This window comes from Mustela nigripes, chromosome 14, assembly GCF_022355385.1.
Source record: "Mustela nigripes isolate SB6536 chromosome 14, MUSNIG.SB6536, whole genome shotgun sequence".
Lineage (NCBI taxonomy): Eukaryota > Metazoa > Chordata > Mammalia > Carnivora > Mustelidae > Mustela > Mustela nigripes.
Window position 1 is genome coordinate 72739689 of NC_081570.1, and position 18608 is coordinate 72758296.

An 18608-nucleotide genomic window follows, 5' to 3' on the forward strand; every position below is an offset into this window, starting at 1 on the left:
AGTTAACGGCGCTTCAGGACGGGGTGGAGAAATCCCCGAAGGTTGTCAGGCAACCCAACTGAGAGCTCCGTGAGGCCGGGGACCGTCTTGTTCAGAAAGGTATCTCAGCACCTGATTCAGTCCTAGTACACAGAAGATTCTCAATAATGCTGCCGAACACACTCGGTGGGGACTCTAAATTCAACCGTTTTTTAATAGCAAACGTTCGCCGAGGGCCAGCAGGCGTGCGGGACCAGCAGGGCGCGCGGTCGCTAGAAGACGACAGGGTAGCTGTTGGTTCTAATTTCATAGATGGTGTGATTCTATACCACAATTTTCAGATTTCCTCTTAACACAAAAAGGGGGATTTGGGTTGTCTCTGCTTTTAGTTTTCAGGGCCTTAAATGCAAACCGAGATCCCTTCTCGCGACTAACAGGACCCTCCCTCTTGTGCGGGCGTCGGAGCTTCCGGCGCGCCCCGCTCCGCGACTGCGCCGCGGCGATCCAGAAGGGGTCGCTGTTCCCGCGATAACCTCGGGGAAGGCTCCACCCCGCGGCCCGCGCCGGCTTCCTCCGTCCGAGACCCCGCCCCAGACGGCGGATTACCAGTCCGTCAGTGTCCCGCACGCCCATCGTCGCTAGTGCGGACGCTAACGCCCCACTGCCTGCGGAGCAGGCCCTGCGTCTCGGCCGCCGCCGCCGCCGCCCGGGCGCGCGGCCCGCCCCGAGGCGCTCGTTCTCTCTCCTCGCCCCACCCTCTCGCTTCCCCTTCACGGAAACGACAGCTGCGGCGGCGGGGCTGGCGCCGCCTCCCTCCACCTACCACGTCTGCCCCCGCCACTCTCGCCCGGCGCCCCAGCCCGGCCGCGGCGCCTCCCCGCTAGGTCAGCCGGCAGCTCCGCCCGGCTGCCGCCCAGGATGAACATCATGGACTTCAACGTGAAGAAGCTGGCGGCCGACGCGGGCACCTTCCTCAGTCGTGCAGTGCAGGTACCGCGGTGTGGGGGGAAGGGGCGGCGGCGCCCGAGAGAGAGGCCAAGGGGGCCGCCTGAGGCGGCGGCGCTCTCCGCACCCGGCCTCACCGACTGGCTGGCAGGCCTGCGGCAGATGGCCTGGCTGATGGGCGCGGCCTGGTGCCCCTCCGGTCCGGCGGCCGTTTTCTGCCCCCTTCCCGTTCAACCGCCGCGGCTCCGGAAGCGAGACGGGGTGGAGACGGGGCCGGGAGCGTCCCCCGCTCCTGAAGGACATCCAGAGTTCGGCCCCGGGCCGAGACACAGCACCGCCCTCCTTTCTGGCCCCACGACGACGGTGCTGGTGTGGCCGCCCTCCCGGGACGGGCGAGGGCCCTGAAGACGGACCCTTCGGGCACCACCCCCACCCTTTTCCTTTCGTCTCCCTCACTCTCCCCGCCGAGTCCAAGAAGGAAGTTTCCTTTTCCTGCCCCTGAACCCAAAGAGCTGCCAAGACCGTTCCCTCCAGCCCTCTCTCTCCCTGGGGAAGGACGGTCGCTGGGCTTGGGCGGTCCGCGGGTGAAATGGTGATTGCCAGTTGGCGTACGTACTCCGCCAAGGCCTTGGGAAGTCTGGAGTTTGGGGGTTCCCACTCATTCTCAAAATGGGAAGCACCGACTGTAGGACATGGAGAGGGGGAGGGGGAGACTCGTCTTACTCATGTTAGAGTTTTGTGTTTCAGATACGCTTTTAAGGGGGGAAATTTGGCTCTCTCACGGCTTTCCGCAAAGAAGTATCAGTCTAGGGAACTTGGACAGTTTTCCATAGTCATCACCCACATTATGCCAACTCAGTTAAATCTATGAACAGATGTAAATTTCACAACATGAGTTATAAACAATCTGGTGTTTGTTAATGGCATAGTCACGGTAGCAACAACATTCTCTTTTGTAAAGAGAAAACACAAATAATTTTCTAATATGCATACCATACTGATACTGAAATGTAAATCACTTGTCCTGCCTTTACTACTTTGTCTCCTTTACCCCAGTTTTACTGATGTGATTGATCTTAACATTGCACTGCTCTTGGCAAAAGAATGGTAGAACTAGTGCAAGGTAATAGCTGCCTATATTGTGAAAAAACTGTCAAACATTTGCAAGGCAATTGACAGATTACCTACTATCCTTTCTGTAATTTTGCCAGATAGATGTTACTAACGCCTTTTATATATGAGGAAGTAGCCTTAGAAAGGTTAAGAAGCTTGATTAACTTGCATGGCTAGTAAATGGCCAAGTGCTCTCTCTAATCTACTAATTCATTTCAAGTTACTTCTCTCTTCCAGGATAGGCATTGCAGATAGAATGTTACAGGCTAGAGAGACCTTAAAGATCATCTGGTACTACAGTCTGAGCATTTCAACAATACTTAAACAGACAACACTTGAGGCATGGGAAATTCCTTCTGAGTCTTGATTTCTCAGTTCCAAAATCTGCATAGTAATAAGCTAGCTGCCTTAACCCTCAGTTCCCTATTCTCCATGAAATTATAAACTGTATTTTAAAGACAAATGAACTATATGGTTAAAATAATTTCTTGATTTAAATTAACCTACTTTTAACAGCTCAAAGATGGGGGTGTGCAAAAAGAATGAGTGGTTGAAGGTCTGAAATGAATTTGATTTGTGAGACTTAATGTTAACTGAAAAGAGGCCTTTGGTGTTTATTGCTGATTCCTAATGATTTTGTTTGCGGAGTGGAGATTTGACATTATGACACTTTTAAAGATGGGTATGTTTTCAGGTACATAATGCACAGTGCTTAAATGGAACAGACACGTGTACTGGAATTTGATTTAAATTGTCGATAGAGTTGATATAAAAAATCTAGCAAAGTTCTCAAAAGATGTACTTCCTAGGTGAATTTTAATAACTTGTTGTTTCAGATTTTTATTTATTTTATTTATTTATTTTAAAGATTTTACTTATTTACTTGACAGAGATCACAAGTAAGCAGAGAGGCAGGCAGAGGGAGCAAGAGGAGGAAGCAGGCTCCCTGCTGAGCAGAGAGCCCAATATGGGGCTCGATCCTAGGACCCTGGGATCATGACCTGAGCTGAAGGCAGAGGCTTTAACCCACTGAGCCACCCAGGCGCCCCTGTTTCAAATTTTTTAAAAGTCTCTCCTAATCTGTTGAGCTATCAAATGATTTTCAGTATTAAATACTTTCATGCCTATTTCATGTCTGCCTTACACTATTTTGGACACTGGTGACAGAGCAGTGAATAAAATTAACAAAACATCTGCCCTCCTGGAGCTTATAATCTAACAGTAAATATATCAGGTGAAGGAGAGGTGGTAAGTTAATGGCGGGGATGGCAGTTTTTGCCATGTTGTATAGGCATAATAATCATGGCAAGCCTTTTCAATAGGATCAAATTCCAAGAGACCTCAAGGAAGTGACAGTTCCAGTTTTTTGGAGGAAAAGCAATTTAGGCAGAAGGAAAAAGTACGAAAGTACGAAAAAGTACGAAGACTGAGGTTCTGGGACATTGGTTAGGGAGCTATAGCCATAGGATGGGCAAAAAGTAATAAAACTTAGGTGAGAGTGATAGCAGAGAAGGTTCAGAATCTATTCAATATTCCTTCCCAGATTGGCTCTAGGTTAGGAAGAAAGATGAGTTAAGGGTGTCTATACGGTTTTGGCTTGAGCCATTTACTGAGAAGGGAAAAATTTCAGCAGAAATAGACTCCTCAATATGTCTTTTTGTATTAAATCTGTTAGAAATAGATTCTGAAATATTTATGTATGAACTATATCATGTCTGAAGATTGCTTTAAAATACTCCAGAAGAGAGAAAAGTTGAAACATTGACAGAATGTTGACAGTTACAAAGCTAAGTTTTAACATACTATTAAAATTTAATGTTTGACATTTTGCACAGTACTTTTTTTTATTACATAAGGGAAAAAATTCATTCGAAAACATAACACGTGAAATTTGGAATGTTGTGTGGTAACTTTCAGCAAAAACACTGCATTGTCATTTTAGTACTTAGTTGATAACTGAACTCCCAGTCAGATTGCATTGACATCAGTATAGTGTCAGGTGCCAAGTTTCATGCTAAGAATAGGTAAGAGCTATGCCAGTCACTCATTATAAGCAATAAGAACAGTAGGAATGGAATTCAGCTTTCACATTTCTAAATAATAATTTCTGTTCAAATTATACCTTAAGGAATAGGCCATTCTTTGAGTGACCAACTGCCATATCTTTCATTTTACTTAAAAATTTTTAGGTTAACAAGTAAACATTCCCTGTTTTAAAAAAAAAACAAAACTATTAAACATACAAATGGGTTTTACCACTCTACTCTCACTCATAAAATCTGTTTATATGTCTTGCAACTTTGAAAGAATGTTGAGGTAAAAATGTATAATCAATAGGAATATTCATTCTTTAACAGTATGTTTGGGTGCTTTTGTTATTCTTAACTCCCTCAAAATAAAAAAATACAAAAGCATCAGGTAATTTGACCTCCATAAATTGTTACTTTATTAGTATCTTAAAAGCTATTCTTACTGTCTTTTTGGTAGACTCCTTAGTTGAGCAGCCTTCTCTTTTCTCTCACTCATATAAATACTGTATTCCTATCAAATTATTTTTTAATTCCCCAAATACTTTGTACTTTTCTAACTCTAGACTTTATGTTCATACAGTTAAACTCATTGTGAACACCCTCCACCCCCTACCTCTTTGTGTATTCTTTCCTTCCCTCAAGATAAATCTTAAAGTCCATCTCAGACCACAAGAGCTTGATGTGAACTCCTGTGTCATTTTTTAATTCTGTACAATCATGTGGCATGATCTAATAAGTGTTATGTAAGGTCCCTTGGAGCTATAAAATTCTGGCTTTCACATCTTTATTAAGTTTGTATGTCCTGAGGAATCAACTGTTTCTTATTCCCCTCTCACAGTATCCAACATTGTTTTTTTAAATTTTTTATATCATTTTAGCCAAGCAGCATATCCATATGCAAAGTTTACTCTTTGAATCATTTAGCATGTTAAATGATCTTGTTATTTTTATTAGTATTTTTCTAACATATCTGCTGAACTTGGAGTTGATTAATGCCAGTCTGAAATATTAAACTATTTAATTCAGTCTGTATTTATTGAGTACCTCCTAGGTGCTTAGCACTGAAGTACAAAGATGAATGAGACCTATTTGATGCCCTCAAAAACTTCATTGCCCCAGTTGTCATAATAGTTTTTTTCTTTGTAGTAAATATCCATTTTTGAAGTATTGTTCTGTTACTTCATTTGATAAATGTTCCAAGTGGACACATTTTTATTTCAAAATTGATACTGAAGCAAAACTTTTGCTCACCATCTTTAAAATAAGACCATATACTTCCCCCCCCCCAAAATTTTCAACTTTAATTACTTAGGAGTTTCATTTTAATTTTCTAACATTTCCTTTGACCTAACTACTGAAGTTATACTATGAACTTCATGAATGCCAGCTATTTTCTGAGAGGAAAAAAAAGTCTTTAAAATTTAGTTGCAAGCTTGGCTTTCATCTCTGATTTAATTTAACAAGTAATGGTGTGTCTAACCTGGAGAGTTAAAGATGAATACAATGCTGCCCTCAACTAACTCCTCTATTAGATTGTATCTGGATGGATTTCCAAATTGGCTAAACATTGGTCTAAGCCCTTTTGAAATCCTGTTTCCTTTATGGAATTTAAACTATAACAACTTTATATGTCTCTTAAATTCTAATAAAACTTGTCACATTCAAAGTCCATACATTTTCTTGTTATGTAAAAACTTTGCATATTTGCTGTTACCCAAAACATCATATCCTTTGGTATTATTGGTGTGAATTTAGTAAACTACTAGATAGAAGATGGTTAACCTGATGTTAAAATAATCACCCGTGTGCTTAGAACAGTATTTCTCAGTCTTAACTGCACTTAAAATTACGTGAGGAATCTTTACAGAATACACCCCAGTCTAGTTAAAGTGGAATCCTTGGGATTGGATTTGACATCATCGTTTTTGAAAGCTTCCCCAGGTAATTCCGAAGAGCAGCCAAAAATGAGAATGAGTTGAGAAGGACCTACTTTACAGTTTACTAACACATTATAATTAAAATTCGTGTTATACATTTTTTCCCCAAGAAGTTTAGATAACTTTTAAAATATTACTTTACCCATGAATTGAGGATAAGAGTTCAAACTAAGTAGTTGCCTTTCATCACAAAGCCTTTTTACCTGTTGTCCTTTTCTCTTTGTGGTAAAGCATGGTATGGAATCCAGGCTCCGTGTTTCATACTGTAGACTATATGGTCATCCTGTAATAAAGAAAGGATCACTGTGCTTGGCATAATGTGGCTGACTCATAGTCCTTTCCTTAAAGCAATGTTTACAGAAAATGTATAAAGAGAGGGGATTAAGCTTTCTGTTCTCATGTCATTTTACTGTATTACTAATGAGATAATTATGAGAGAACTGTACATCAAATAATATCTAGGAAAACATTGGGTTTGGATTTCTGTGATATATTCTGACTTTCATTTTAGATTGTTTTCACAAAGGTTTTTATTAAAAAAAAATTCATTAAAATGCTTAAAATCAACTATAGTTTTTAACAGCTGGTAGGAGACTACAAATAGTAATGATTTTAGACTTAGATTTTTAGTATTTGGGAAAAGGATTTTTTTTTTTTAAAGAAAGAACAGGTCTTTTATCTTTCTCAGAAGCAAACTGTTATTATCATTTTATGTTTCTTAAGATCATAAAATCCTTGATGGCAAGAATCATGTCATGTGCTGATTATACATCTCACATACAATAGAAGAAAATATATATGCCACAAGTATTTTGATTAACAATATAAAGCTAAATTTAGTTGATATAACTCTTTTCTATAGTAGATGCTTTGTTAAAATGTATTAGAGAAAATGTATTAAATGATACTATATTGCTAATATGTCATACTTTCTGGTTAATGATGGAAAAAAATCCTTAAACCCCTACAATAAAATCATGGGAGATATTATGTCTTTTACGAGACATATTGTATATGTCTTTTTACATATTACATATTAACATATTACATATTTTTTACAATTACAAGACATATTGTATATGTCTTGTAATTAAATTATTTTAATGTAATTAATTCTTATGAAATTATAAATATATGATATATAAATATATTATATAAAATATATTTTAATGTAATTAAATACATATTTAATAAAATTTAAATGTATGATTTCAGCTTAAATATATGATAACATTAGTAATGTTTTTCTGTACCCCTGCCTTTTTTTATTCATTCCAGATAGGATTAAAGTTACTCTTAATTTGATGATTATTGAATACATGTAGGAAGCCGAGGTGGGCTGTAAGATCCAGCTGACCAGAGTGCTATGAGCAAAGACACAGGGGCTAGGAAGAACTGAAATATATTTGTATAATGGTAGTAGAAAATATTAATATCTTAAAATCAGCAAATATTTACTGGAAGTCTTATAGTGTAATGAGACTATGATTGAATAAACATGTGGAATTAAAACATGACACTGACACCTTAGGCAAAATGTTTATCAATAAAGTTTTGATTCTTACCTATATATTATATTGATTCTTACCTGTTTATTAAAAAGGGTTTTTTTGGAATATTTGATATAAAATGTACAGCTTATATATGGCATTTTCTTTTCTTTTTTTTTTTTTTTTAAGATTTTGTTTATTTATTTGAGAGAGAGAGATCACAAGTAGGCAGAGAGGGGTGGGGAGGAAGCAGGCTCCCTGCTGAGCAGAGAGCCTGATGTGGGGCTCGATGCCAGGACCCTGAGATCATGACCTGAGCTGAAGGCAGAGGCTTAACCCACTGAGCCACCCAGGTGCCCCTATATGGCATTTTCTAATTTATACTAAGCCCTGACACTGTTAAAACCACAGAAGTTTAAAAAAAAAAAAAAAAAAAGTCTTTATAAATGATCTTACTGAGAAAAGAAAATGTTAAAGACAAAAGATAAAACAAGAACATAAAAAAATAAAATAAAATAAAACAAGAACATATGTAACATACTGGAATTCAAAGTACAGAGTTAGGTAGAGTAAAAGAATAGCAACTGTTTTTACTCCCAGAAAATGCGAGTAAATATCAGACTTTATTACTGGTACTTAACAAACTGCTCACATGGGCTTTCCTACAGAACTGCTATTTTCTAAACTGGTTTTCTATAATCAAACTTTACCTCACTCATACTTAGGCATTCCTTATATTTTTGGGTTTTGTTTTTTACCCTTCTGAGCTAAAATATTAAAAACCTGCTTACCGTGTTTATAGGATCTTACATTCTAAGTCAGTTTACTTTATTTCTTGCTCAGACTCATACAAAAAATAGCTTGTTGCAAATACTGAGCTTTGCAGTTATACTTTCACACTCTGTCTTTTCACTTAAAAAGCAAAGTATTTAAGGAAAGATATTGTAAGGTAGTATAATGAGAATCATAAAGGAGAAACTAAATAATTAAAGGAATCTTCTGACCTAAAGTTTGAAATATTTTATTTTCCAAATAATTAGCTTTCTAGTTGTTGGTTCTCTGAAATATTATTGGGAGAAAATTTGCCCTGAAACCTAACTTGTGTTAGATAAACTTATTGATGAACTACTGTTTATAAATTGCTATTTATAAACATTTTTAAGTAAGTTCTAGCCTGTACCTCTAATTCCATTGTTTCTAAACGATGTGTTAGATAAAGTTAAACATGATTTTATGTGCTGAAGAAACTAGGCCTGTAAGTTTATATTATTTATATAATAGTTTTCATTTAGCTCTCCTGTAAACAGCAACCACGTCTTCTATTTCTTAGGAGAGTGCCTTGCACAAAAACTGACCTACCTAATACTGATTTTTAAATTATGAGTCTGTGAATTGTTTTAATTCATTCTTGGCTGTTAAATGTAAGTTAAGGACTTCTATTAAAAAAGTAGGATATATAAAGATGGTGCTAATGATTCTTCTAGAAATGCAACTGGAAGATAAATCATCAGAGAACTCTATGCGCTGCCCTTAGAAACCCTCATTTCTTAGCGTTCACTCTCAGGCCAATTGTTACCTGCTCAGAGAAGGTCTCTGTCTAACCACCTACATCTCACACTCAAACTTCTCTTCTCCATGTCTAGGCCAAGATTGCATATCCTTCTCCCCTTGAAGCCTTCACTGATTCTCCTGTTTCCTTCCCTTCCTGCAGATTGAATTCTTCCTTCCTCTATATTCAAAGTTATTGATTCATTCAGTTAATTGTTCAGTCACTCATTCAAGAAATAATAGGACCACCTGTATCAGTCCTCTGTCCACTGTCTTTTTATCTTTGTATCCTTATTATCAAATTGTTTGTTTTTTGCCCTCCTAAGAGCAGAAACCTGTCTGTTTTTTCTGGCTGCTGAAATCCTTGTGCTTAGAATAATGCCTGGCACACATGAAGATGCTTGATAAATATTTGTTGAAGGAATCAATCAAATAAATATACTTTCTTATTAAGGTGCTAAGTTAAGAATTTTTTCTACTGGTAGATCATTCTTTATAGGTGATGTTCACCTGGGTAAATTACCCTTTTTTTTCCCCCTTCTGTTCCTTGCTTTATCTGAGAGATAATCTATTTAACCATTAGAGGTAGACTTTGAACATGTGGAATTCTAACCTTTCCCTCTGTAGAAGGTCTGTAGCCTCAAATCTTCAGGGATCTGTAGAGAATACCATAGTTCTCTTTTAAAGTGAAATTGCAGGGTCACCTGGGTGGCTCAGTGGGTTAAAGTGAAATTGTAGTAGTTATCCAACTGACCTTGGCATCAGGGTTTTGATCTTTTGCCCAATGCATCTCCTGTTCCTCTCCTTGGTTACAGTACACTGCAAGATTGTGGGCTTAGGCAATAGCTTTGGAAGTGATATTCTCCGTTCCACCTACCAGTTGAGGGCTTGGCTACAGGTCTTGAAAAGACCTAAGGCTTTACAAAAGCTATTGAAGCATTTATTTCTAGCCCCTGAACAAGACCTTCAAGGGGGGCTTGTAACCAGACTCTAAGAATAACATTCTAGAGGACTTTTTAACTAAAAATATTAACTGGTAATCATAAAGTATTAGGCCAATAAGAAGGATGCTGAAAGAAACATAATAAAACTCGGAAAAATGGAGCAACAGAAGATATTTTATGAAATGAAAGGGGAGAAAAAAACAAGGTATATATTATATTCTTTCAGCCAGAAATGAGTCATGGCTAATGAGTGTAGAATTAGTGTTAGTGGTATGCCTCTGTTAAAATGGGAGAAAGCCACCTATTCTAGAGGTATTTAATTAAAAGTCTTCAAAAGTCTCCATAAAATTTACATAGTAGTCTTTTTATCTCTTTCCTTATGTATGGGCAATGCTGCCTTCCCTCAAAAACCAACACACTCAAGGTAATAAAAATTGATAGGCTGAGTATATTTAACTACGTATTATGATCTTTAAAAAAATGCTCTTCCATAGTAGAAATAGTGTATGTTCCAGAAGTTAGTTTGTGAATCAATTGTTGGAACATATCCTGAAGAAACAACTTCAATGATAGTTTCCCAAAACATCCCATAAAAGCCTATCTAACTAGGTGTGATTAAAGTGCCATTAATATAAAGCTGTATTAAACATAAGCAGCCCTTTTTAAATTCAAAATAATAATTACCAGGCACTGAAGAAAGTGATTTACATACGTACTCTTACTTAATTCTCAAGGTACTGTACATTATGTATCATCTCTCTTTAATGATAGAAGATACCTAAGGAAAAAAATACTCAAAAGCCTGATTAGGTCACAAAATTAGTAGTGCAGCCGGGATTTGAATTTAGTACTGACTGACGTAAAGTTCTTATTACTTACCACTATACTAACCTACTTTATATGTAAGAAATATTTGTATACTTTATATACCAGGCAGCCTATAGATTTTCTAGAGTTTACCCTATCCATTCTAGCAGATGTAACCTTAAGAGAAGGTCAGGGTAAGTGCTGTAAAAAAGGTACGGATAAATTTCCATAGGGGCAAAAAAAAAAGCATTCGGTGCAATGATTTACATTTATTTGTATGTTCAGGACTGTCTGGGTTTGAGTTATTAATTATTGATATAGGTTCCTAAAATGTATTTGAGATATATTTAATTTTTTTTGTAATTAATAACAGTTCACAGAAGAAAAGCTTGGCCAGGCAGAGAAGACAGAATTGGATGCTCACTTAGAGAACCTTCTTAGCAAAGCTGAATGTACCAAAATATGGACAGAAAAAATAATGAAACAAACTGAAGTGTTATTGCAGCCAAATCCAAGTAAGAAACTTTTTACCTTTGTCTACCGTATTGACTAATCTGATTAAAGGATACCGTTAGGTTTTTTTAATGTTAAAAATTTTGATGGCTCTTGAAAACAGTCTTTGGTTTATGGCTTTCAGGTGTATTGGTTGTGTATGTGTGCGTGCGCGCGTCCTTTTGGTGAAGAAGAGGGTGATAAACACCTCTGTGTACCCTCTAACAGATTCACTGCTTGGGTTTTCCATGTCTTTATAGAATCTTTTTGAAAATTTAAGGGAATGAATTTTGGTTTTGAAAGAGAGGAAGAGAAATACAAGTATCCCCCACACACATACCTCGAGGAAGAGGGAAAGAGAATCCTAAACTCAGTGTGGATCCCAAGGTGGGGCTTGATCTCAAAAACTAAGATCATGACATGAGCCAAAGTCGAGGATCAGAAGAGTCAGCATCAGGAGAGTCAGCACCTAATAGACTGAGCCACCCAGGTACCCTAGGTGTGGCTTTTAATTTTAAGAGTTAGGAAGGGCTATGGCAATAAATTAATCTTCCTTTCATGGGGGGGATAATTGTCCCTAAATAATTAAGGGAAAATTATATGGAAACTTACATAGTTACCAATTATTTATGTTAAGTTTGATGTTTTTACATAAATTATTACATTTGATTTTCAGACAACTGTAAGGTTTTTCAGATCACCCATCTCAATAATTTATCAAATAAGGTACATGATTGTTTATTAATTGCAAATCATAAGTTAGCATTTTATACAGTGTAGAATAGCTAATTAGAAGTGGAAACAGAACTAGAATCTGGTGCATCAAAATCCAGTCTTTTCACTCTGAGCTTTACACATCAAAACTGAAGAACAAGGGCAGCAAATGCTTTCCTTCCCGTTTTCCCCAGTGTTGTGACCATGTTGTGAAATGCAATAAGCTCATTTTTAGATACTAAAGTTCCAAACTTTAATCTTTGCTGCTATCCTATGAACCTAAACAAAACATGAGTAATTCTGTACCATTTTAATTAAATCATGATAATCTTTTGAAATAGGCCTTCTACACTTTTGAGTGAGGCCTATTATCTTTGGGCACCATGTGGTATTTCTTACTCATTTAAGGCTACATAAATTATGTACCAGAGCACCTTAAAAAAGTAGTAGACATGGAGTGGCGGGGTGGCTCAGTCCTTAAGTGTCTGCCTTCGGCTCAGGTCATGATCCCAGCATCCTGGGATCAAACCCCACATTGGGCTCCCTGCTCTGTAGGAAGCCAGTTTCTCTCTCTCCCACTCCCCTTGTTTGTGTCCCTCTCTCACTGTTTCTCTCTCTCTCTCTGTCAAATAAATAAATAATCTTTAAAAAAAAAAAAGTAGTAGACATTTTTCTGTATGTTCCTTGCTCTGTCCAGAGTTCTTCACATAAGTAGTCTGTTCTACATATTTTTCTGAGTGGCAGACAAACTCATACACAACTGGTAAATGGGAATTTCATTAGTACAAAGTTACAGCAGCTCATATAATACAGTTTTACATTAGTGTTTTTTTAAGTCTAAAGTAGTAAACAAATTTAGATTTTTGTTTGTTTGTTTGTTCTCTGATTATAAAGTTACATAGATTATGATTGGTCAGGCCCAAACCTCTTTTACATGTAAGTCCTGTAATTTTTAGGGTATAATTTTCCACAACCTAGGGTTTTTCAAAAATATCTATCGCATTATAGCAGTATTGCCCACATATTCTTTTAAGATTTTATTATGGTCTGTTGATGTCCTATTGAAATGAACATTTACTTAAAATATGCCAAATTGTTTCACTAACTGAATGAAGTCAACATAGGATTCAACTTTAAACTTTTGACCAAATAAATAGAAATGCACCAAAGCTAAGAATGACTCTCTTAGTCAGAAAATGAAATTCTGAAATGTAGTTAGCATCTTCTAAATGGTTATGTTTTGAACTGACTCATTTTGGTTTGAACCAATTTAAAGGTTTTTAAAGTCCTGCTTAAGAACTTCTGATGCTGCTCCAGAGTCTACCACAAAACAAGTATTATTCCAGTAGCCTATTTTATGTATTATAATTAATGCTTGTGCTGACTCCTCAAGTGCTTCTATTACTGGTTCAATTCACTTTTTAAGTTTTCAGTGCACTGTGTGAAACTTGCACTTGTGGAAGAATTATCTGAGATCCTTAAAAGGAGCCTTTTTTTTTTTTTTAGCTTCTCTTTGGATGATAAATTGGATTTATAGTTAATCATTACTTCTGGAAACTGACCTTTTTCTCATTTGTCTCTGTCATATCTATTAGGCAGGTGTGCAGGTGTGAATATTTTGTATATTGCACTAACCAAGCATTTATTCAGATTTTACTGATTTTTTTTCCTTTCTATGTATACTAGCATTCTGCTATTTCTTCTAACCTATCTCATATTTTGACCTCGTTTTTTTTTTTTTTTTTAAGACTATTTATTTATTTGTCAGAGAGAGAGCAAGCGAGAGCGAGCACAGGCAGACAGAGTGGCAGGCAGAGTCAGAGGGAGAAGCAGGCTCCCTGCGGAACAAGGAGCCCGATGTGGGACTCTATCCCAGGACTCTGGGATCATGACCTGAGCTGAAGGCAGCTACTTAACCAACTGAGCCACCCAGGCGTCCCTTGACCTCGTTTTTAATGGCAAAAACTTTTGAGTGAATACATGCTGAGAGATATCTATATATCTTGTACTTTAAATAAAATTAAGCCATGACTTCATATTACTGATGTCGGTCTGTGACTGTTCCAAACCTAGGTTGTTCTATTCCTTAATTTCCCATGCCTATATTTAGACTCTAGGAAGGAGAGAGAGCATGTGAGCAAGCAAAGCATGATAAAGGTTTTAGAAGTATGTGACTCCTTGGTTCTAATAGACACTTTATATCCATATTTTCATAGCTAGAAATCCCTGGTTTTGAAATTGAAATGAACATACATTCAAAGTTAAAAATCAGACTGTACAAAGAGGCAAAGACAACTTCATTAGACATTAGGTGAACAACGCTTTTAGAATCTCATAGAATATTCATCATATGATATTTTTACTTTAAGTAAATATTTTTGTGCCAAAATACTTTATCAGCTTTCTAAAGTATAAGTTTCATAGAGCTATATAATATTCTAGTATAAAAATTAAAAGTTAAGTATGAAGATACGTACTTAAAAGTGCTAACGTCATCTTATTTTACAGGGTGATAAATGGTAGTAGGTAAAAAAAAATTTTAAATAGTTTTGCTTTTTGAAATCATTGATAATTTTAAACCTTTCTCCTAGATGCCAGGATAGAAGAATTTGTTTATGAGAAACTGGATAGAAAAGCTCCAAGTCGTATAAACAACCCAGAACTTTTGGGACAATATATGATTGATGCAGGGACTGAGTTTGGCCCAGGAACAGCTTATGGTAAGCAAAAGGCAAAAAGATCTGCTAAAAACTAGCTTTACTTATAGATTTTTACTACTTAGAAACATCATGAACATTTATCTAATATTAGTAGAATCAATTTTCACTCCAAATTTTTTGTTTACATTTTGGATAAAGTGAGAAATACAGGTGCCCAGCAAATATGAATAGTTCAATTTAATATTTAATATATTTAAGTATCTATTACTCTGAGAATTCACGTTTATCACTTTACATCTAAAAAGTTAAATGAATTCTTCACTTGTACTCCCATCGACTCTTGCAACCTCTGTTATAGTACTTCTTTTGATGTATTATAAACTCTGTTTACATATGTCTCCTAGGTGATTTTAAGTTTTCTTGAGGTTTTATTTATTTTTATAATAAAATGTCTGGCACATAGTGTTTGAACACACCACTAGTGCTTTCATTACATGATAATGTCAGTACTACAAAAATGTTAACAGTGATTATCTTCAGATGTTTGGATTATATTTCATTCTATTTTCTTCATGCAGTTCAGATTTTCTATAATCATGTTTTACAGTTATGTTTATTAGTTGCTTTGTTAGTTGCTGTGCTGACATTTTAAATGTATAACTCTAAAGCTTATTATCCCTCAAATCTAATTTTCTCAGAATATAAGACTATTTCAGATTTCTATAGCTTCTTTTCCTATTGTTCATGGCAAATAATTCTCTTTATTAAGACTTCTACAGGAAATTGGTCCTTATGTGGGTATGAAATGTAGGTAAATTAAATGATTTTCTACATATTGTACTGATTTATAAAATAGTTCATAAATTCTGGAACAAAATGAACATGAAGTTTTAATAGTTACCTTTATGTCAGAAGGTAATAACCTAAATACTGTAAAATGAATGGCATTAATCCATTGAATAACTGTTAAATGTACAATTGAAAATTTTACATCATGGCCTTCAGGTGTTTGCAATCTTTAGATAAGCTATCTAGCTGATCTCTGGCTAGCTGAAGTAGTCTCAGCCTGCTACTTCTCCGCCATCTTGACCACATCATGGCCTTCAAAAGATACTTCTTTGAGAAGTCTGAAAATGCTTAAAATCTCTATAGTTTTATTTCTAAATTTTAACTATTAATTTTAGGAAAATTTTACACATTAAACAGGTTTAATCTTAAATTTACTTTTAAAATAAAACTAATGACAGCTAGTTCTCTTGGATTTTTTTAAGTAAACAAGTGATAACTAACTTTAAAGCAGATCAGATTGCTGATTTTATTTTCTAAAATTACCAGAAGATGGTAAAAAAAACAAAACAAAACACTTTTTTCCTTTGCAGGTAATGCCCTTATTAAATGTGGAGAAACACAAAAACGAATTGGAACAGCAGACAGAGAGCTGATTCAAACATCAGCTTTAAATTTTCTCACTCCTTTAAGAAACTTTATAGAAGGAGATTACAAAACAATTGCTGTGAGTTGGAAAATGTTCCCTTTTTTTTGTAGTAAAATAATTTATATATATTACTACCATTTTAATGAATAATTTGCCCTCCTACTGACTGTGTAGATGTAGCAGATTAGAAATTTAAGTAATCTAGCTAGGTACATATTCAGTGGGACGCAAAGCTAACCAAAATGAACTATTGAAAATATATATGTCATCTTTGTGTCCCTGCAGTGTTATTGAGATTTTATCAGCAGTTGTTCATTACCAGCACTAAAATTTGTAGAGAAGTTCCTGGAATAATGATAAAAATATGGCACAAAATATCTCCATAGTATAGCCATGTTGGTTTTTCATTTAAACTGGGAGCCAAAAACCTAGTTACTATACTTCTGGCTGTTGAGCTTTCTGTTGTTTGCATCCCTAGAAGTCTGTTATCTTCTCTTCACACAGCTGTGTGTTATTGCTGAAGAAATAAATAATAGCCTTCCCAAGCCTAATACTACTTTTTAGTTTGTTTTTCCAGCAATGGAGAGTTAAGATCTAGGTGGATTTTTTTTTTCCTAAGATTTTTGCAAGATTGTTCTTTATTGTGAATACTACTTTAAACTTTAATTTGCAGATTCCTTATTATAAAATATTCTAGAAACTCAGTATGTTTACAATGAATTTATCTCTGTGTATAAAGTATTTTGCCGAGAACAGGAAAAACCACCAAGTTGAAATATGATTTAAAGGATCTTAGATTGTCAGTAGGATGAAATGTGATATATGAAATCTGAGAATTAATAAAGCAAGCAGTGAATTTTTATAAACTTGCCTATTGAAGTTACCATGAGGAATTCCAAGATACCTTACTACTGTTTATTCAGTATTCAGTCTATAAATTTGAAATTTCCTTTGGAGTAGCAGAGTTCCTTTCAGTGCTATGGCACATTAAGGGAGCCTGCCCAGTCCTTGATGTAGATTACTTGGGGTGTCAAGGAACTTTAACCTAGGCCCGTACCTCCTTTACCATAGGTACTTCCTAGATAATCTCTTTGAAACAGTTCATCAATCTGGGCATTACTGATATTTTGGGTAAAATAGTTCTTTGTTGTAGGAGCTGTACTGCACTATAGGATATTTAGAAGCATCCTAGCTTCTGCCTAGTAACATCTCCCACCCCCTAGTTGTGACAACCAAGAAGATAGAGCAAAACATTCCCTAAATGGCAAAACTGCAAAATATTAAAATTGGCATTCCTTTGTGCCATCACCTGCCATCTTTCCCAGATTTCCTGGGCATCTAGAGTGTCTCCATTATTTTAAAATTGAAAACCATAAGAAAAAAGAGTCCAGCGTCACTTCAGAGCCAATTTTGTAATCATTGATCTTTGTTTATCAGATTATTCATGTATTTAATGGAGAATGATACTTTAAATGTACATACTCGTACTGGATTTTAACATCACTAGCCTTTATTTTTTTCTTCCCTATATTTATAGAAAGAGAGGAAACTATTACAAAATAAAAGACTCGATTTGGATGCTGCAAAAACCAGACTAAAAAAGGCAAAAGCTGCAGAAACTAGAGCTTCAGTAAGTGGTGTTTTTTCATAGAAAAACGTCTTGGGTTGATAAATTTAAAATGTGTAAAATATTTTACTCCTATACCATGCAAACTACAGTCTGTTACTAAGACTATAATATGACTTTAGGGTATTGTTTTGTGTTTAAACAAACTTATCAGAACTTAATACATCCGAATCAGTGCAAAGCAGTCATATCCACAGGCAGTACTGTTTCAGTGATACACCTGTTGCTAAAAAATAAAAGTTATAAGAGCTCCTAAAGCTCTGTCATGTTCTTTATATATCCTCAGTGATGAAGGCAAATACTCTTTTGGAGATAGGTTTATTATATTTGAAATAGAAAAACAGTAATTAAGATGAGAATGAACCAAGTTTGAGATTGCTCATGTGTGACCTAAAAATTAAACTTTACTTCCTTTCCATATGTGAGTCAAACTGACTAAAGGCATTGTCACCAAGAATGGTTCCAAAACAATTCAAATAGTTGCAGCATGGACACATAGGTGACTATTTTGAAGAGGAGTAAACCCATTTGAATACATAACTTCTGGTATATTTTTCATAAAATCAACCTCAGAATAATCTTTTTAAATGGAGTTGGTTAAATATTAAATATAATAATATAATGATTTACATTAAGGTTTTATTTATAAACTTATTTGACCTGTTATTTATACAGTTTATATTTTCATTCCAAAGATTGAAGACATTGATCAAATAGTACAATATAAACAAGTCTGAATTTATTAGAGGAGGCTAACAAGTTAATTCTTAATTTATACTAAGGGATATATTTTGTCAAGAAGCTTGACATTCGCCCTGCCTTCTGTTCCCAACTCACTACCACTGTCATCAAGAACCTTTGCCTTAACGAACATACGCCACAGTGCT

The 18608-nt window shown here is 36.0% G+C and overlaps 1 protein-coding gene across 2 annotated transcripts in view; it reads left to right on the plus strand.

The window, feature by feature from the left end:
- The first annotated feature begins 567 nt into the window (after positions 1 to 567).
- The window catches only part of LOC132001081 (endophilin-B1), a 33169-nt gene continuing 15128 nt past the window's right edge, over positions 568 to 18608 (plus strand). The window contains exons 1-5 of one of the 2 annotated variants that reach the window (XM_059375298.1): positions 568 to 969; positions 11167 to 11308; positions 14591 to 14719; positions 16039 to 16172; positions 17632 to 17724. In XM_059375298.1, coding sequence (XP_059231281.1) covers positions 898 to 969; positions 11167 to 11308; positions 14591 to 14719; positions 16039 to 16172; positions 17632 to 17724 — 570 coding nt within the window. In that variant the 5' untranslated portion in view covers positions 568 to 897. The remainder of the gene's footprint in view (positions 970 to 11166; positions 11309 to 14590; positions 14720 to 16038; positions 16173 to 17631; positions 17725 to 18608) is intronic. The other variant, XM_059375299.1, reaches the window with a different exon arrangement.